The 21,985-nt window shown below is 40.7% G+C and overlaps 1 protein-coding gene across 14 annotated transcripts in view; it reads right to left on the bottom strand.

Moving 5' to 3' along the window:
- Positions 1 to 21,985, bottom strand: part of LOC111254662 (uncharacterized) — a 63,569-nt gene that overhangs the window by 27,558 nt on the left and 14,026 nt on the right. For 13 of the 14 annotated variants that reach the window (XR_015317803.1, XR_015317801.1, XR_015317802.1 and 10 more), the window contains one exon: positions 21,227 to 21,286. The exons of the other annotated variant lie outside the window; for it this stretch is intronic. Coding sequence is in view for 5 of the 13 variants with exons in the window: in XM_086975786.1 (XP_086831912.1) it covers positions 21,227 to 21,286 (60 nt within the window). In the remaining 8 variants the exon portion in view is untranslated. The remainder of the gene's footprint in view (positions 1 to 21,226; positions 21,287 to 21,985) is intronic. 14 annotated transcript variants of the gene reach the window in all.

Raw genomic sequence — 21,985 nt, 5'->3', positions numbered from 1 at the left:
TCGGCAAGTACCGATCGCCCCGTTATAAACCCTCGTTTTCTTCGCGCGCCCCGTTGTACAACAACAAGCCTTTAGGGCATCCATGCTACATAGCTTCCCGTTTCCCTGAGTCATCGACGTTCTACCACGTGGTTAACCAGCAATGGCGAGAGTGACTCACTGAACTAGTTGGACATGCGCTGAGTGAGGGTAATCAGAGCGAGGACCGAGCTGTTTGAGTGTGAGGAGTTTGCCGAACGAACGCCGTGGGACTGGTTTGACTCAATACCTGGAAGTGCACCTCAACTTCCCACGACCTTCACATGCAGCCGTTAAAACGACAATGGCGACCGCCGTTCTCCGGAAACGTGTGCGAGTTTATGCATCTCCAGCATGTTCCATGTTCCATTTTCAGGAACTACTAAATACTTACATATTCAGAAGCGGTACATTCCAAAACGACACAGAAACGGTCGTGAACGGTTGTTACCTGAACCTTACACGATATGGCAGAGGCAGCATAGATTCGAAGGCATGATAGACAGACTTCTAGGCCTGCGGAGGTGACCGAGAATGAACACGAGCGAGAGAGAAAGTTGAAAAGAATGGAAGGAGAGAGTGGAAAAGAACGAGCAAAATAAGACCCGAATCCAGCTGTGAAAAGAGATTTTATCGAAGAATTTCGAATTCAACATAATAAGTACCTACATGCGAACGGAGGATCATGCTTAGACTCATGCGCCTTTAACAAGAAATTCTTCGCGTCTAACCGCGACGTAAAGGGGCACAGCATCTGTGGGGCGGGGAAGACGTACGATGCCGGATCACGAAACGTGACTTGAGCGTCAATCCATTATATCATGTAAACACGCCGGTTCCTAGTAATGGTAGTAGCGCCTAAAATTGATTTTTACCGTTTGGAAAAAGGCGTTGTGGCTCATAGTCAGCCATATCAGCTATAGTATGTAAACATTAAAGCCATTTTCCTGGTAAGAGACTGATTTAACACCTTCCCTGTTCGTGCGTACCCTATTTACAATCATCGTCCCTAACTAAGAAAATGGTCAGGTACGGCTTGTTAGAAACTTTCAGCGTTATCAACCTGCAATTCTTTATGATCATTTACCAGGCAGCGATTCTGATAGCAGAGACCTTCAATGGCCTCAGACGTCGTCTTAGTAAAACTAATGCTTTCGGACCACCGCTAATAGATAGTCATCTCTTGCAAATATAATTAATCTTCTTGGATAAATGGAAGCCGTCAGACAGATAGTTGTGCAATGTAAACTGTTTGTAGTTTGAATGGAATAGGTCACTGTCATTTTTTCAAATATTTTCAATAGAATTGAATCCAGACCGTAGTTTGAGGCTGGTTGTTGCAATTTGGGTACACACAGTTTAGCTAAGGAATACAGTAACAAGCCCTCAATTCTTCAAGTAAACAGCGCAATCATAATGGTCTAGTGGTGTGTATCTACCACTTTACGGTCATTTTTCACGTGGCCACGATAATTGTTGAAATGTTTATACCGAACTCGGAAAAATGCAAAAAGCATCAATATATATACATGTCGATACCATAAGTTAGCATTCATTGTCTGGTATATTGCCCAGAGCAATTGGTCCAGAGTTTTAAGTTATGCAGTGGTTTCGCTGTATATTAGCTTTTCGAAAAAAACATGGAGCGTTTTTTCTAGTAATGTGATCCTATAGTCGCATGTCTTTGTTAACATGACTAGCGTCGGCGCTACTCTCATTTGAAAGCTAAGATAGTAATATTTGCGCTTCTACTGCTAGTATGCCTTTGTTAAGATTTAAGATAGAGCGGTTTGAAGACAAGTGAAATTTCCGCGAAGACTCGCCGTATTTTACTATTTTATTGAGATAAAGCCTCAAATAATGCACAGGCCTCTAAAAAAATGTGTGCAGTTCATGACCATGATGCATTATTGGAAGGAATGCCCAAAGATGGTTATGTCGCTTTCGTTCTGGGAATTTCAATGTAAAAGATGTTCCTCGTAGTAGCTGACTAATTCCGAAAAGGCTGCTGAAATGGTCGCAGAAGTTGAGAAAGACTGACACGCGAGTGGCCATACGATCGCCAAGGAACCAAGAATTCATTATTAGATAGTTATATCTGCAAAACCCTACAGAACACAATTAAATCTAGCTATTTCTAAAGCGATTGGTCACAGGTGATAAAAATAGATCACATACAATTAATGAAAAAATAATGCATAGGAAAATACTTAATATAATAATGTAAATAAATGAAAAGTACAAGTAAAAAAAACAAGCAAAAAATGCCCTCCGTCTTCTGTGGCAAAACTTAAAGTAACTCATAGAAAAATCGTTGTCTTCCACCATGACCATGTTGAACCACAAAAATAATTTATATGAGATATTTTAACGTATCCGTCGTATAATCCGCGCATTTTACACTACCAGACTATCATCTGTTTCGGTCTCTGCAGAACCCCCATAATAATAGTGTCAATTTACTTTCAATAGAGAAATGTCAAAATCGCTTGTCACAATTTTTTCCCCAAAACCATGGAAGTTTTAAAGCAATGGGTTTATGGTACTACCAAAAAAATGGCATCGATCAAAGCGGTGCATATTTAGTTTAATAATATTCTTTTAACTTAAGAAGAATTTGCCTTAATTTCGGTTTAAAAATAGTCGATATTTTTTGATAAATCAATATATATGTATTGGGCTAATGAAGGTGGAAGGGTGTAAAGGAGCGTGTGCGACAACGAAAGGCTTGTCCATCATTTGTCAGTCCTTCTTCGGTCGGAAAAAACAGAACATTTTCGTTTCTCTTATGTGTACATCCGTTTGGTTTTGCTATACACACATAAATGTATGATGACGACGGTGTTATTTAGTACTTCCACAGATTGGGAGCGAACAGCTTGTTTGCCCATACCACATATGCCAATGTAGCAAGCTGACGTAAAGGGCTGGCAGGTTGGCGGGCACCGGGTGCATGTCAAAATCATGAGCATACGCCTGCGCCTGTGAAGGTGGTTGTAGCTGCTGCTGATAATCTCCTCTCTCTATCGACAGGCCATTCATTTACCTTTCTATAGGAATACAGCAGTGGCAGGAAGATTAAGATTAGGGAGAATTTCTGTCAGAATGGCTGGCAGGCCTAACTTTCGCCACTTTCAGACAGTGCAGAAGATACTCACGGTAGCGGACGTCAAAACAAACAAAATACCAACTGAAGCGAATTAATTAATCATAAAGAAGGGGGAAATTGGACCTGACGCAGACGAGTTAAAATAACTCGAACATGGACTCGTGGACAAATCGACATATTTGTAGTATATAAATGTGTAATACATGATGTGGTGTAGATCTATAGCCAGAGAAACCTGCTGGCTCAGACCGGTGGTAGGCCCCCCGAAAGTCAACCGATAGAGATTATCACGGTATAATAATGTACACGCAACCTTTTCGCAGAAGGAAAAATAAAGCTGGGGGATTAACTTAGAAAGGAAACGCTAGCCAAACGTTTCGAACGGAGTTTCCTCTGAAATGGGGGCAAGTATTGTTTAGGGCAAGTAATAATACAACGACAGTAAGTTCTTGCAAATAGTAATATCATAAATAATAGATCTAATGATTGACAAACTATACCTTGTGGAAAGTGACAGCGAAAAATGCGAATGAACTCGGGACATTGTTCACTATTATAGGAAACGATAGTCATAGTAATAATTTTAATTTCAATGGGTCATGTCCAAATTGTAACTGCGAGGCAAACACGCGTGTATTAAGTAATTATTCCATAAGAAAACTTTAACTTAGCCAAGTCTGCCATCTAAACGTCAAGTGAGCAAAAGCAGCCGTACGAAACTAATAAATACAATAAGCAGTCAAGCTATGCATTATTGCTAGCCAAGGGAATCTTCACTTCCCATTACTCATTTTTCTTATTAACAGAGTACGTCAATATGATTTGGTCATCTTGCTTAACGCGTAGTAAAAAGAACTGACAACTGAAAATATTCTCATCGACTTTAAGTAGTCGGGAGTAGCCGAATATATGCACACGTCCACCTGAAAATGACACAGTCTAATTTGTATGTACATTTTTTATCGTGTATAGATTTTTTTTATTGATACGCCTTTGGCCAGTGATACATGTTCTATTCCATTAATCGATATAATATTTTCCTAACTACAAATCATTCTCTAGTGTGGCGGTGTAACTAGGTAGCTGTGCTTAAATTGCGATCGCGTATTAATGTTTACCATCGCATTACTATAAATATGATTGTCTCTGTTATATCATGACAGTCTAAGAACGAATGACAAATCTTGGCAGAACGGCGATGAAAAAATTAAAAAAAAACGTACCCAATAAATCCAGAATGTATGCTTTTTTTGCATTTTTTCATTTCAGGAGCAAGGTAGATCAACATTAAGCTACTTTGCTTACTTACAACAGTGTAAAATCCATAATTTGTCTACAACAGTAAACTTTCTATACAGCAGTAACTTGAGCTACTGTGATAACGTACTCGTTGATTCAATTTTCTTCGTGCCCTGAATGGACTTGTGATCATCAATGCCAATGTAGTTAGTTACGTTAAAGGCAGACAGAAACATAGGAAGAATACGATGAACCTATTAATCATGGCAAAACTAGGACCTAAGATTAGCAGCTCGTGGGGAATACGCTAACAAGATCTCCGTAGACTTCATAGAAATGTCTCAAATGAATTAACTTTGATCTACATCGTTTCGTATAGATGAGATCATACAGAATTTTCGTAGCCTCAAGTAGAATGAAGCATGTTAGGGTAAAAATAATAAATAAATTTTCATGCCGGAACATGCAACCGTAATATTCCGGTTCAGATACGGAAAAGCGTAAATGAACCAATGCAATCATATATATACGCCTATATATATAATCCTTAATCGAATCATGATCTGTCAAGCCAATATATATATGTATTAGGTCATCTAAGGAATCTCATATTTTAAAATGACGTTCTTTTCTAGCCGTGGGACATTTCGCTGAACTTTTTTTTTTTGTATTTGAGATGCATTTGTACCCCTTAAAATCTGGGATAGTTTACTCAAATACCATCACTTGGTTTTTTGGCAGACGAGTTGTAGCGACTCATGAAAACTAAAAAAACTCTTAATGATTTACGCATATCAGTAGTATCTTAGAACGGCAACTGCAGAGGCAGCTTGCCGTACAAACCTTATATCCGGTTAGAGTTCTACCACTAGAAACGTTGTGAACCGTTAGTGTGAAGGCTCCTGGAAGGAAATTTTGGACGACGGAAGAGTGAGAGCGGTGATAGAAGGTAAGCCATCTTAAAACGCACGGGGATTAGCATTCAGGGTTAGTATAAATAAAAAACACCAGAGCTGTTCACCTCTTTCAAATAAATACGGCAAACAAGTAAGATAAATGGGTGCAACATGATTCTGCAGAGGGTCAACAACAGAGGCCTAAAGACGCTTGCTTCTTTTTGCTCTTACGATAGAACAGTGGCTCATTCTAGGACCGAGTTCTGACTTACGATGAAAAATGAATCCTCTGCTATAATCGCAGAAGGTTATATCAGTGGGTGGACATAACTGAACCGGCGGAACGTTACTATCAATGAATCATGCAGCTGCAAAAGCTTATGATGTTTGTTTTGTGGTCTAATACAGGTGTTATTATAGCTTTTTGAGGTTTGTTTTATCGATTACGGCTACAACTTACTCTCAGGATGTAGTGGAGACGATGGAAAAACTCCGTAGCTAAAATTAGTGAACAAAGATAGATTACTTCCGTTGCACGACAACGTTCAAGCTCATAACGGCAAGAAACGCAGGAGCTACAGTTGAAGAATCTCGCTCACCAGACATTGCTCCTACAGATTATTGATAATTAGTTTTTATAAAATCTTGATAACTTCACAAAAGTAAAATTACTTAAATCCTAACACGGTTGCCTTTTGCCAGTTCATACACGTTCGCACTTCAGGCTTTTACAGCAGCAAAATAAATAAGTTACTATCCAAACAGTCGAAAATCATAGATAACAATGGCCTGCAAAGAAAAGGAATTTAAAGTTTGCTATGTAACGCTTGATACTGAATGATCTACTGTATCACGTTTACCTCTTTCTATGGTAATTATCATAAGAAATGACACCAAATTCTTCTGAAAAAGATCAATAAAAAAATTGACGCAATATACTGCGAGTTGCAGCTCAAAAATGTGCTTATACAGGCCATTTGCTGATGAAGTCAATTGTCACTATTCATTTAAAAACGTCTAATTATACATATATAGATGACGTCTACGTTCCTCATGTTCCTCGGGGTTCAGCAGGACAGAATTCTAAAGACGCCGAAACAAACGATAGTCCGGTAATGCAGGGTCTGGCCTAAACTGCTGATAAATTAAAATTCCCAGTCGAAGTTCCCTCCGCTTTTGCCGAATAGTACCCAAGACCTATGTGATCTAGTATTGTCATGAGGGATAGATATGGCCCCTTTGTGTGTTAGTTTTGGTCATTTTCCTTAATGACCTGTTGTAATCAAGGAAACCGTTGACGGTAGACGTCTCAATCGGTTCGGCAGACGACAGCATATGTGCCTTTTTATCGTAACCTCATTGCAAAATACAGTAAATATTTGCCGAAATTTGAAAACTCATCTTCTTTTGAGTTTGTACGATGAATATATTATAACGATGCTATTTGTCATAGGGAGCCAGATGCCGCTGTAACAGACATTTAGTGACGAGCCTAGAATATTGCCCGAAAATGCCCCAAAAGCTCGACCTGTTAGCTTTGTCTAGTTAGATTTTATAATGCGCACACACTTGGAACTCTGAACTGGTATCGCCTAAGGAACCCGCTACATAAATCCATGATACCTAGTGGCCAAAGCGAAAAATTAAAAAATACAATTATTCAAATGCTTGTTGAGCTTCACTGTCAAGTAAATCGATTCACTAACACTGTGCAAGTAAGTATCCTTAAGTGAAACTCGATCATTTATCTAAACGCACATCGTGTCTATATATATATATATTGTCTAGACTGCTCTCAGGATAAATCGACAAATACTTTTATGGACATGGGCCAAAACATCCTGAACGTTTTTACTAAACAATTCTACGTGTGCTTCGTGTTTCTTTGAGGAAGACAGGTCTAGAGAAATGTCTATTATAGTACTATGTGCGTGTTATCTATAAGAGGCTTCAGATGTGATAACCTCGATACTTTTTAGTTATAGTTTGTACGTCTACTTACCTTGATTTTTAATTCGTTCGTATTGAAGTTTTGAAAGTTCGCCCGCGATCGATTAGAATCTATCTTATCAGATTTCTAAATAGTGAACCGTCCATATTCGCGTGGAACGTAAGCTTGCATGCGGCTATTGCATACGCTGTGACTATCCAAACGGCGTTCGCTATTATGGTTCGTTCGAACTGATGTCAAAAAGCCTTCGAGATGACTAAAACTTGATAGCTGGCTTCTTTGGTAATCGCGAAGCTCACACGCTCTAAACTAGTCTCGAACCATTAGTAAACTTGTTCGGCACATCAAATACCAAGTTACTGCTGATGACGAAGAAAAATCACCGAACGTTTATATGTACCGTTCAATTTTCCAATGTGACGAAGGGGCAGCGGCAATCAATATAGTTTCTATTGATATCGTTTACCTTTTAGACGATTAAATATTGATCCAATTAACTACCAAAAGGAAATAAGCAGCTATCTGGAACCACCAGTCGACGCAGCCGAAACAGTGCGATTGCCCTGTATGCAGAAGCAATTGCTTCGAATCCCCACCTCATCTCCGCCCGCATTGCGAACCGAACGCTATATTAGTAACGGCAAAAGCAACTAGGAGTTATACTTGTTTAAGGCGTTCAGAGCCAAGGTCTTTGGCTTAGTACGCGTTAATATGCAACGATCGTTGCTAAACAAATTCTTCTTATCTGTAACATCAAAACTGATTGTAGATTCATTAATTAGGTCTATGGCATGGGTCTTTTTGGAGTCCACCGATTGTCAGAGGAAGATTAATTCAGTTTAAATGTCCCCCTCCCCTCCCAGCACAATATACTTATATAGTGTTTTTTTATTGTGTACGCAAAGTACATTGTGAACAATTTCTGAAGAGGTAATAACGAGTTTACCACTAAAAACGGGCTGACACCGTCAGGAAAAATACCTGTATTTTTTAAAGATGACACAAACTCTGTCCCCACGCCTTTACGAAAAATCATTCCCACACACGTATGTATACATAAAATGTTTCAGCCTTAAATCCCTCAGAAGATAAAATTTCTACGAAATCTAAGCAAAAATGGCGAAAAGGGACATGCCGACAGAGTTGACAGCGACTGCCCTCTCATAGCACAACTACAGCGGCATCCCTTTAAGAAAACTGTAGAACGAAAATACAAATTTCGACTGTCTATTGCTCACAGTCCATGCCACCTCCTCTATTATTATTAGCATAAAACCCACAACTCGCCATTTCTAGAAGAGACAGTTATTTTTCTGCTATTTTTTTAAACCCCCACTAGCGGTCATTACAACACTTAGCGCACATCTTGATAATAGAGTTAAATATCCAGTAGAGAAAGAGGCCGGCCGGGGCTGACTTTTCTACTCGTGCTCTTCTATCGTTTTGTGCACTCCGTTAAATCCTTGACCCTTCCCAAGGTTTGCCAGAATCTGCAGCTATTCCACAGTCTATGCCCTCCTCTTGCACCACATCATTTTGCACGTTTATCCGTTCCAACCAGACCGAGCCAGCCGGCACCTAGCGACCGCTACTATGCGAGACGTCTGCTACGGTCACTATCGGTTCTGTCGGAGCTCTACTAAATTCTCAACCGCCCTGTCGATATAGCATCGATGACTGTTTCTCGCTCTTTCTTTCGGAGAATTATTTAGCTTTACCAAATCAAAGTCAAATTTTTTTCTCAAAATAGCAGAAGCGCAATTCTTTTTACTGAAATCTGCCTTCATCTATGTCATGTTTCTACTCTTTTCTCTAGCCGAGCCAATGCGTCGATCGGCCGTAATATCGCACCATGACCCTCCTCTATTTGCTGCTTCCCGTGTTCGTCGGCGCCGTCTGCAGCAGTGCTGGCAAGTTGTGGCCACCATTGCCGCTATGACGAGCGCCAGCAGCGCTGTTTCAACTTGGAGCGTAAGCTGGGCTTAGCCTTCACTCAAAATTGTCCTTTATTACCGCCGTTGCCACTAGGTAGACGCTACTTACCGCCTACTAGTCCCTAGGTTCTTAAATCCTTCCTTAAATCCTCTCGCTTTCTATTTTGTCGCCCGTGCATGCTTGTTCCCGCGCTATGCCCTCGCCACTTTCTGTAAACAACAACGGCGACGATGACGACAAAAAGAACGAAGTAATTTTGCTTTGCTGTTCAATGCCGTGCTGTACCGTACTATCGGCGAAAGCTGACGGTTTCATTTTAAGGCTCCGTCACGCGACGCATACGACATCGGTCTTGCAATCACTTTGGAAGCTCCGGCTGGACCGAAGCCGTCAGCAAAGCCTCAGTTACAGTACGGAAAACCAAATATCAGCATTGGTCATTGTCATTATGTCGGCAGTCCGTGTAAGTCTGGTAGAGTTCCGGCTGTGTTTATTGTTGCAACTCGTCAGCAACGAGGAAGTCGATAGGCAAAAATAAAGCTGAATTGCAGTGAAAGTAGAAGAACAAAAGACCTTGCCGCAGAAACCTTTCCACTGAATATCGTGGTTCTGCTTTGCTAGAATAGATTGAATGGACAACTGGTCGGTAGTATGTACTCCCGAATAGCCGGATATCTGAGAAACAGAACGTACCAATGAACGCCAGGAACGTGAGTTCCAAAATAGGGGTACGGATGCGACCAGAGCATAGGGACGCCTACGCACCGAAACACCACAAGCCATTTTTCTGAAGCCAGACGTCGGCAGTAGTAGGTAGTATACTTCTATTTCTTGACGGAAGTCCTGAGGTTTATTAGAGTTTCTATGAGTGTTGATTGGCTGAGAAGGTTAAAAAAACTGCGAAACTACTTGGCCTAGGCCATCTACTCTGCTCGAAAAGTCGGCACGCAACGACTGTTATGCCAACATATTTTTTGCAAACACTCTTCGGTTATTTTTGCCTACATATTAAAATCTACAGCTTAGCTTAACAACTGAGGCTGAGGCTGACAGCGCTCTTACTCAGCCAGAGCATAGGAAGGTGGACCGAACGAAAGGCATCCATTCAAGGTCCATAAGGCTATGGTCCAAGGTTATCATTGAAAAAGTGGTAATGGTAATAGCAAAGGAGGAAGGACGCGCCGAGCGACCTTGGAGCTCCCAGCGTCGGTGGAGCGAGGCGAGGCAGAAACGGGGGAGGGTCAAGGTTAGGCTTCTAATAGGTGCCAGATGTGCAATTACCAAGCTACGGCACTGGCGGCCGTTAAGAGTTACTCCTAGAAGGCTAGTACCATGACAACGCGATTTTCCAGCAGTCCTAAAGATGTTTTCTGGGAACGCGATAGAGAGAATAACGAAGTTTTACGACGAATCGGTGAGGATAATGAGCTGTCGAATAGAAGATGACCGAAGACGGGGATCCAGAAAGTGGAAAGGACGTAGATTAGGAAAAAAAGAAGCAAAGAGGGAAAACAAGCGTTTGTTTCTGCCATACGCCGGCGGTCAGATTGAGCTGGAGTTGGGCTAATTTAGCTGCGCGCACAATCTGGTCCACCCACTTTCTGCGAAGGACAAAGCTCTTGTTGTTGCGGGGTCCGTCCCTTCTAAGCAACGAACTAATGCTTCCTCTGTTAGCTTTTGGCTCTTAGGCCAAAGAACTAGCGCGGATCACTTAAGAGAACGACGAACTTATTAAAGAATGGGAGCGTCGAATAAAAGCATGTATCCATTTAGTCCGTTGAAAGGGGGGCAGACCGGCCGTTTATGAGTCTGCTCGTCCGCCGAGTCTGATCTTTGAACCAATCTGATCTGCTGACGTAAACGGCTTTCAGGCGACGGCTTTAAACAACAGTCACATTGGTGCACCTGTTGATACGTAGTGTCGCTAATATTAGGGGGATTAACCCACAGCTTATTCCATGACAACTTGTATCGCAAGCCGAATGAAAAAAGTATTTTGCTAATTCCTCTTCATAACAATGAGGCGGTTCTGTAAAATGTTATAAAAGTCAGCAGAACAGATACAATTCATTGCGATGGCTTCTGTTGCGAAGAAGTGACAATAATGAATATTAATTGTTTGATACAGAATAGCGATTGATCAGTTAACAGAAACTCTACTCGGAGCTTCTTCATTGCGTATATCTGTTTCCCTTTAAAGTGAGTAACTTGAAGTTTGATTTTAACTTGAGCTGAACAAAAAGTAAATGTAACAATTTTTTCCTATTGACAGCTTTGTTGTCTTGCTCATACTTAGCATTTCTTCTGTTACGGCTAAGTAGTCTATAATACTTCACGCACTCCATTAAGGCTGCGTGAAACGAAAGATAGTCTATTTCCGTACCGTTCTGTTACGCTTCGACCGAATGGCGGCCCATTGATAAGTGTTTCTAAAGGAACAAGCCGTCAGCTGATTTCGTTGCGCATAGATGTATTCTGCAAGAAAACACCATTGCGCTATAACCACAATCAGCGTCGAGACTTCGCTGCCGTTCCAGTCGCCAACCCCAACCCCCTCGTAACACCTTCAATATCGTTAGTGTCTATTTGTTCATGACGTTCTAAATCTACAAATGTGTTTTTATTGAATAGTTCTAAAAAAGGGGTTCATATTGTAGCTTGCGGCCATACCAAGCGTCCGCATTAAGATTACATGTCGTTTTGGGCATGCGGCAGCCAAAGTAAGCACATGAAATTGCCTCACTATATCAACAGATGTCAATAATTATTTTTCACCGACGTCCGTCATAAAATGCTTACACTATCTGCGTTTTTACTTTCGATGTACGGAAATAAAACTTTAAAATTCATTTGCAATTTGCCTGCCAGAGCTCACCGTACTCCCGCTCTTTGACTTCTGTATTTGATGGATGCGTGGACACGAAATTCGCGGCAAATATGATCAGACCTCTCAGATTATTTGCCCTTACCTTCAGTGATAGATTATATCAAACGGTATATAATATAACAGTGGACCAGCAACAAAGAAAAAAAATTAAAAAGTAATAAAGCACTGGTCATAACTTACTTAACAGGCTACTATTGCACAGTTTACAATTTAAATATACCTTTTGTCTATGAACAGAATTATTGTCGGATTAAGCATGCTACAACCAGCCTAATGGTCGTTTCCGTTCACGAGATTCACGCATTTGTCTTAGCATTAGTCACAGTACACATCTTATATATATATAGTCAATCCCATATGCCCCAATCGTCAGGTGTGTCAGTATAAAAACCAGCTTTGGTCACATCTCATTTTGGATGCGCTCGCTTGTCTCAAAGCTTTTCATTTTCAAGTATTTGTCAGATCCTGGGAGAAGAAGAAGTCGGAAGAAGCCCTGATCTGGTTAATATGATGCTTGAGCCGACACAGACATCGAGTTGTATTGCTACGCGTGGGCCGAAGAAATGTGAAGGTAAAGAATACGTACTCGCAGAGTTCAAGCCTATTATGGCGAACAGCACTACAGACTCTCTTTAGAATTTCTTCATTGTACTCAGAAACCGCGCGGTATTAATTAATCATAGGCAAATGTCAGATAGTTGAGCCAGACGGCGAGAAATAGTTTTTAAGAGTCGATTTTTGGACCCGACAATTTCCGTTGAATTCAAATTGTGCTTCTTCACCGCAGTCCTTGCCATCAGCCTTCTCGCCAATAAATAATCTGTCAAAGTGGTTTAACGTGACTTGTGTGAAATGTTGAACTTTTCTGTTAGTTTCCTGTATTCTTTCTCTTTTTTATGTTATTGCCTGTACTAAGCGTAACAGACTCACTTCAAGGCTCTTTCGTACCTCACGAATTGATAGCAGACAGGCGCACAAATGCGGCCCCACTAGCATAATTACGAGGTGAGCTCAAGCCAACAAGAGCTGAGCATTTTTTTTTGCTCAGCGACATATATAGCATCAGCGTTCTGCTTAATAATTATACAATCATATTTAGTTCATACCAATACACCGTTTCATCAATCAACGATGCTGTCGTTTCTAATGGACGCTTAAATCGCCTTGTCACTTTGCGGATATATAAAGATAAAACGATTCTAAATGGCATATTATCCTAGCTGATGGTCACTATAGTAACATATTCGATATGTTGCTGTCGTTGATGGTGGTTACCTACGAAATCCCACCCACCTTTGGAAAAAACAGAAGGATTAAGCAACAGAAACCAGTGTCAAACACAAAAAACGTCGCGCTATGGGCTCTTTGATGGAGCAACGTTTTCTATGGTAACATGACATCAAAGTTATTTCTAGCATTCGTTTATCAACGAAACAGTCGCTTACAACTTAAACACGCATTAACTCGTGTGCGACGCGCGCTAGTGTCAGGGACATAATCAAATAACCACATTTCTACCTATTTCAAAGGTGATGACCGGTGATCATTTAGGCGCTCGCAAAGTGGGCCATAAAGGACCGATTTGATGGGTGGTTCTGGTAGTATGACACGACGGAACGACAGATGATGACCATTAGAATTTGATGTTACTGAACTGACAATGAATAACACAATGATTTGCTTTACTAGAGCGTTTTGAATTTATACTGTATCTATCGATGGGAGAATAATGTTGGTTGTCCCAGAACTGTTGAATGTGCGAACCGAGTTCACTCTAAAATATTGCATTTTATTATGGATAAATAGAAAAAATTTTTTAACAAGGAAATCTTATCTATCAGGACTGTTAGTGCCCCACAGGAAACCCACTGTGAGATACAAAACGAGTTTATGAAGACCATTTAAAAAAGTAGTAACTGTACTTACTTATCTTAGATATTTGAATAGCTGTTCAATTGAGATCGAGCACTAAATTGTTGTTAAGCACTATTTTTAAAGCAATACGATTATAGAGAAAAAAAACAATGAGAAACGCGGATGTTGCGATTCGCTATTCTATGCAGGTTGATTCCTGAAGCCGAAACTTTCTTAAATCGTGTTTACATGCGCAGCGTATTATGAGCGCCAACCTGAAAATTAGGCGGAGCCACGCATCTACATACGCCTTCGCCCTAGTGGGCCAAACACTACATGGTCAGGCCAGTTTGCCAAGAACTTCATGCACTAGCGGAGGCCTCTAGGTTATATGCTGTCCAGGGGCGCGGACCCCTAGTCGACACTAATTTCTAAATTTAGAGAGCTCCGGACTCGGCAGTACGATGACTGATCGTACACATCCGGTATAGCAGACACTTAAACCTATAGTTAACACTTGAAGTATATTAGAGACCCTGACAAATGATATACGCATACAATAGTAACAGTTACCGCTGACTCTAAACGGGGTCCGCCTACCACGAGCAAAGAGGGCCATTTAGGCAGAACTGTAACTTCGCGCTACCATGTTTAGAAATGAAGAAACTGGAAGAGGGAGGGACAAGCCGCTAAAGCAGACGATCTCATAAATCATTGCAGTAAATTGATGTGGTATGACCTGACGTTCTTGCAAGCAGAGATGAAAAAAAATTGTCGTGATAGCAACATAGTGAAGATGCATTTGGAGTTTATTGAATTTACTCTCGCGATATTTCCCGCAAGAATAATAGGAATTAATAATAAAAATACCATGACGACTATCATATGCACAGCACTGTAAATACAGTAGTGTATGTACGACTTTTGACAGCTTAATAAAGGCGCATTTGATTGAATAAAGATTGTGGTCTATGTCTTTTTAATTATTTTAGTTTTTTTCTCCTTGTTTTTCTTATGGGTAAAACCCTTCGGACAGCTCTCTTTCTTTCTCAATCATGTTTTTTTATGGGCGTTGCTTCGGCAGCGTTCAAAGCCAAAAGGCATCCTTCCATATAACTCCCATGAGATTCCTAAATACGTACGAGCCATCAAGTAGGCTTGAGCTCATTCTGCTGAAGAAAAAACGTACCGAAATAGGTGTGTATATGTGTATGACCTTGACGGTATCGGGAAACTAAAATAGCATACGAATCGACAGATTTTGCTCCTCAACCCTCAGCCACCTCTACTTTTTTGGCTGTCTCGGCATTGCTATTATTCAAGGCGTTTCCATGACAATCATGAGAATGACGATTGTCAAACGTACAACGAGTCCAGTTGCCGTTGCTGGCGCCGCTGAAGGGCAACGTATCGTCGACATCTTAAGCTACCTTTGTTAGGCGGGTGGCCGGCCTCGCAAACAACCACTACCCCAACAACGGTGGCTGTAGTAAACGTTCCGTCCGTACAAAATAACCCAAAGCTAATAGGTTGCACATCAAATCTGTCCACCTTTGCCCCCACCAAACTTCTTTCTAAATGCTTTCAGTTAATACGAACGCTGTTTTAAACCGGCTATGCAGAATTCGCAATAGTTATAGGAAGCTCATGAAATAAAGGTGACTATATCCTGTTTGTTCATCTCATCAACTTATCAACTTCGCATGCTGTGAACTTCAATAAACGGTAAGGAGAGGATACGAAGTAATCAACTTTGTCAGACGCAAAACGGTGCTATATTAAGCAGCTCGAACAGCATCGAATGTTACAGATGCTTGCGAAGACATCGAAGATGAAATGGGACAAAAATCAAGCTCGAGCTAAAATCATACCACTAATAGAAATATATGTATCACATCTGCAATGGGATGGATCTGCAACGTTACTGTTTTATAAAAACACCAGGATAATGGCAACAAAACGATAATAATAACCATTTCGGAGCATGATGGTCCTCTCCTGCAGCCTCAATTGTCATCATGAAAAATCACCATAGGCACAACAACGGAGACAACAAGCGTGCCCTAGTAACGGAAGGTAACACCGCAAAAATAATAGCTTTAGTAAAACTAGCGGGAAAGTGAGGTTATCCGTGCAAACGATCGGCGATAAACGTGAAACTTAGTGGCCAGGCTATACAGCCAAGGAAGTTTTAATTGCAAATTGGTTAGGCCAGAGCAGTGAAATGGAATGTCTACCGCACGAAAAGCAAGCGATCATATACCACTCGAAGTCGCCAAATTCCACTCAGGGGAGTCGCTGAATACATAATTATGTACTGCGTCGATGACAGTATTGCTATGATCAGAATTCAATAAAAAGCAGACCGCATATCGAAGTTAGTTGGGAACCGGCGGCGACCTCATGCTCTTGCGTGAGAAACATTGAACCATGCTGAAACACGAGAAACTGTTGAGTCAATCCGATTTTCATGTTGGACATTGGCGGGAACGATCGATGTACGAATACTTCGGGGAACAGAGCTGTACATCCACTAAAGTGACTGACAGTTGTTGTGACGGGAGTTTCGTTCATGGACAAGTGAATATTAGGATCAATGAAACGTTCCAGGTGGCCTCTGATTGACAGGTCCAATTCTTCAGGTTCCACCAGAAATATTATACATCTGTGTGGCAAGATGTAGTTAAGAAATATGTATCAGAATTGTTTCTAATTACTCGAAAAAACATTATATTTCTGTGCGAGTCCTGCAATCTTTTCTTCGTCGAGTCCATTGATTGTCTTTGTTCGATTTTTAATAACATAGTATATATTTGAAATGTGGCGCTTTTGGATAAGGATAGTAACAAATGAATGAAAAAGGCGATATGAATAGAAAATAGAATAAGCGGCTATCTGCAATGCATTTTAGCTTGTAGAAACGGCCAAAAGATTGTTTGACATAAATGATATATTAAATGGTTCCCTTTACTAAGAATTAGAAAATCACGCTTTATTTATTTGCAGATTATTTTGCGAACAGTAACGTAATTATAGGTATAATACCCATATAATGATCATGACCCTGCATGGGTTAAGGGTTAAAAGTATAGGGCAGGTTCTAGTCCAATAGGCCAATGCTTTGCTCTCGTACTTAACTTTTGACGTGATAATACAATCCGAAAACGATATTCTCAAAAAAGTGCTCCAGTGCGGTTAGTCGAAGTCAGATTAGCGGTTAGATTAGCGTCAGATCTATAGCTGTCCTTCACGGTTCTCATTCGCTTCGTGTCAGAGGGGTTTCAGATAAATTGTTACTTCATTTTACTTTGGACAATATCTGTATATTATGGAAACGTATCCACATAATCTAATTTCCAATGTAACTTTACTATATAATACGATCTTAATCTTCACTTAAAGGGATTTTTTGGAGCAGCGTTCCATCAAGCGCACTACCGATGACGAGCTATTGACTGACGCGTTTCGAACATCACCGAAGCCACTGTGACCCCCCTAGTTGTTTCAGGTGCCTATAATCAGAAGTATCGCTCGTCAAAATAAATTCATAGCATTAGAATAGCCATGCTAAGGAGTCGACTGCTTTATAATTGTAGGCAAAGTGAACCCACAACAGACAAAAGTATCAGCTGGTTGGAAAAAAGCATACAACACACTTCTTTCTAAACATACTCTTATATAATGAGAAGCTTTTAAATGGATTCTGCATACATATATATATGTCTGTAAAAACGAGGTCTACTATATGGCTATATAAATGGAAGCTCCGGATCTGCCATAATCGCAAGAGAGATACACTACATGGGAAAGCTTATCTGAATGGGGTACGTTACCATTATCAGAAGTATGTACTAGCGGATATACTATAAACAAATACAATGGTAGCACAGTAGTTATGGAGGTAGTAGAAACGGTTGTATTAGACTGACAGAGGTCCGGTCATTCACGAGACTCTGTTGGTGACAATGATGTCATTTGTATACCCAATAGAATATAAAGACGCAGTATATTATAGCATCTACTTATTAGAGAAGACAGCATTGGTTTAAGCTGGCGGTTGTCTTTTCGTTAACCATAGACAGTAAAGCAGTCTATGAGGACGACCTATCCGCAACCTTATCTTGGTGGAATCGAAGGCAAGTTCCATGCTTGGATTACACCACTAACAAAAGCAATAGCAACAACAACGTTAGACTCGTTGTGCCATAATGTATGCAATATCTTTGTTAAGAACTTCCCGTAACTTGCTGTTTTTACACCTGAATCAGGCAATTTCTCTATCCGCTGAAATAACGGATAAGATTTTTAACGAGAAAAAATCTGACCAGTGTCAAAAAAATATCCATTATGAGTGAGGATGACACATTCATAACAAAAGAAAATTGCTGAAACGCAATAACCGAGCATATTTATTTTATCCTTGTAGGCAAACATTTTGCGATCACGGTGGTGTACGCGAAAGGCCGGCCAGTGCCGCCTATCCCTCGTGAGCAATGGACAAGACGACCGCGCAATAAAGCTACCAATAATACTTACATTTTACGCTGTTTATTTTAGCCTTTCTAATGAGGAGTTACGTAGCTGGGAAACGAAAAATCTGCCAGGCAATTTTCACTAAGCACAATGCGCGGGGTACGGAGACGACAGTGACAAATCATTACCTCAAATACAAACTGGCGGCGAGCATAGTCAGCATGATGTATGGTTTTTCGGCCGATTGGTTGTGCGCCGAAAAGTCAATGTTTACAATGAGTTGCGTTCCAAGAGACACCCCTACAACGGCCACAAAGACCAAATTTATCAATATTAACCTACAATAGTCACCAAACGTATATCTATTACCACCGAAACACAAATCGGCGACCGACCGTTCTTCCGCCTGTTCTATAGGCGACGACAGACGAAAACCCCCGCTTATCAGGTGGCACCAAATAAAGCAGAGCTGGTCCACTGCAGAGACCCCAAGCGCAGGTCATCTGCGATAATTAACTGCAGCATACTCAAAAGCAAATCAACACGGCCGTAGCGCCGCAGATCCAACAGTAAAGAAAGTAGCGTCATGATTCAGTGAAGCGATACATCTCAAACAGGCGTTAACATCGGCAAAAAGGGGATTGTATTTTTGTCAGCGAGCTTAGAAATCCTTTCCCGTATTCGTATTGATAGCTATATTGAAGATGCCCGAAACGGGTGCTGTTCGTAAGTACTATTTCTGACTTTAAATTCTCTACTGCTGTGATAGACATAAGCAGAAGCTTCTATGTAGTAACACAAACTGGACCGACAAATAGTTAGATGAGATTAAAGTTAATTGATTTATAGTCCAGCCGATCTCAACTGCCGTCATCGACCACGTCGTCATGAAACACGTGAACGAATGGATGATCAATACGGGCATATACGTACAAGAGAAGATGCGTGGATTTGTATTTTTGTGTATAGCATTTCTAATCATGGAATGTATTGTAAATGCTAGTTGTGTACGGATAAGTCCGACGGAAACATATGGAGACGAGAGAAAAGTTGTACGGTATGATCTAGCGAGCTAAGGTAACGGACAATAGACTAAATATGATTGCATTTTACTCCAGTCCGGTACGCATACTAGACAAGAAAAGCCAATCGAATGCCCTTTAGCCAATAAAAGCCCCAATCCCGCGCCAATGTATAACGACTGTTATATTGATATGTCTATTTGCGGCACCCAACATTTAACGGAGTAATTTTGTAACCGATTCGAAAGTGAGATACGATAGCTTTTATCCGTTCTGTTTCAAATGGATATGATTCTGATATAAACAAATTATGACACCGGATGCAGGTCTACTAACTGCGATGTTTTACTTTATGACCATAATATCACTAGTTCTGCTATCTTAAACTGTGGCAATTCATCTTATCGTGACAACTCCTTTATTATGTATAATATTGATATAATATAAAAACAAGCTTTTGATCAAGCAATTTCCGCAGTGTATCGAAGCCCGCAGTTCGTAATCACTGAACCGGAGCACGGAGATCCACTGTTCAATCGCAAAAACACTTCCAGTAGTAGAAACAACAATGACTTTCACACACTTTTAATAGTTCATATAAACACGGGCATCATTGAACACACACAGCAATAGGGTTTCCGCAAAAAAAGCATATACAGTTCAAATTACCCTAATTTCTGTTAATGCAAATAATATACATTGATTACAAAGGAATGTTTAATTTTTTCGTCTGCTACAGATTCTCAAATGTATTATAGTTCTACTTAGAACACCGTTAAAATAGCGGGTCAACTGCGGCTGCTAATTCATCGAGTGTCATTGGTTTTCTGGGGCTACTCTTTACCTTTAAGGTCAAATTTGAGTAATAGCCAGCATATTCTATGGCGCCTTTTCGACTGTCGCATCTGGTTGGAAGCTTTCCATCAGGATATGCTCTCACAGTACGATTACAGTACGCAGATACTAAAATTCACCATATTTGTCGAAGTCCCTTCAAGCGTATGGCAATCCATATCTCTTTAGCAAATTCGAACAACTGATACTTGTCATTGTACTGTCATAACTGAATAGTTTTATTAAATTACATCGCACACATTTCTTTGCAACAATCTACATAGATTTTTGTTGACATAGTCGATTTCTCGTGTACATTGGCAGAGCCCAATTCCACGCTGTCCGTACACGACGACGAAATTTCGGACTCATGCATACGTTTCCTGTAGTCTCTCGCAAGTGTGTCGCTCGGCCCTTCTAAATTTAACCGAATGAAATGTGAATGGCGATCGGCTTGCATGATGCAGTTATGGTAAAACAGGTGGTAGTCACAAGAAACAGCCATCGACGACGCTTCACAAGACGAACCACGCTGTTTTTACAATCGTTTTTCCCCTAACACAGACAAAAACACACAACCGATGATCACAGCATGAATTGCGCTGTTCTTATCAACAAACAACTGTACGCGACTGTGGATCAATAATACTCCATTAAAAAGTAGCTGTCGCAGCGACAAAAAAAACACATTTTTTGCGTTAAAATTGCGGTAAAGTCTGTAGGAAGTATGTGTTACTGATATGTGCATGCTGCTAATGTATCTGCATCACACTTTGGATTTTAGCCAAGGGGGCTGAAAAGAGATAGACATTTTACCTATTATAATCAGTCAAATGTGATTATAATTGTATCACGTACGAGACAATGACAGTGTGCGTACGAATGCAAAATAATGTTGCACACGACTTCTACACTTGTACCGAACGGGCTAATAATCGACCAATAGAGAGAGCAACAATAAAACAAGCACACGAAAACAGCCGCAGGCCATGATGTGTTCATACCAACCAGCTCGGTAATTCGCTCATCGTCGTCCATAATCCGCTTGATCCGTGGCCTAAAACATACCTAAAACAACATCAACAACAACAACACCAGTATAAGCAGCAGTAATAACAACAACAATAGCAGTAAGGACAAAAGTAGCCAGCAGAAATTAAAACCATTGCGAACAGCTGTCCAAGATTAACACGAGTCAAAGATAACACACAAGCACAAATCAGTAGATGTTGCCACAGTTACTACACATTCTGGTCCTACCGCCTCTATCAAGACCATTAGGCCAAGGTGATAATCGTTAGCTGGAGCTAGCTAACGAACGGTGTGCCTATGCATTGCCATGTACTTAGACGAAAGTACGACGAAGACACGCAGAGAGCTTCCGACCGTTTTAAGCAAGCAATTAAACGACACTCCCGTATGAAACAAGACAGATGGTTGCAAAATCAAAACAACAATCGTTGGAATTGATTATTTGTGTAGAATCTTAGATGACTCATGATGACTTGTGTGAACATTATTCAATTGACGCATATTCAGTTACCGTTCACTCGGTACGATGCAGTTAAGTAATATTTTACATGACAGCACAGAATAGGCGTCGAGAAAAACCCAACAAATTTCGAACGCCCATTCAGCTTACCGCCCTCGGGCATCTAAAAATCTAAGCCCATCACAGAGAAAGTGGCCAACCAAACTATCATCAACGAAATCATTTGTCAGAAGGCACATGTTGAACATCGTGGTGACATTGACAGGTATCGAACG

This window comes from Varroa destructor, unplaced genomic scaffold, assembly GCF_002443255.2.
Source record: "Varroa destructor unplaced genomic scaffold, Vdes_3.0 BEIS01000007.1, whole genome shotgun sequence".
Lineage (NCBI taxonomy): Eukaryota > Metazoa > Arthropoda > Arachnida > Mesostigmata > Varroidae > Varroa > Varroa destructor.
The sequence above is the reverse complement of the archived record's forward strand: the minus strand, read 5'-3'. Positions and strand labels throughout refer to the sequence as shown.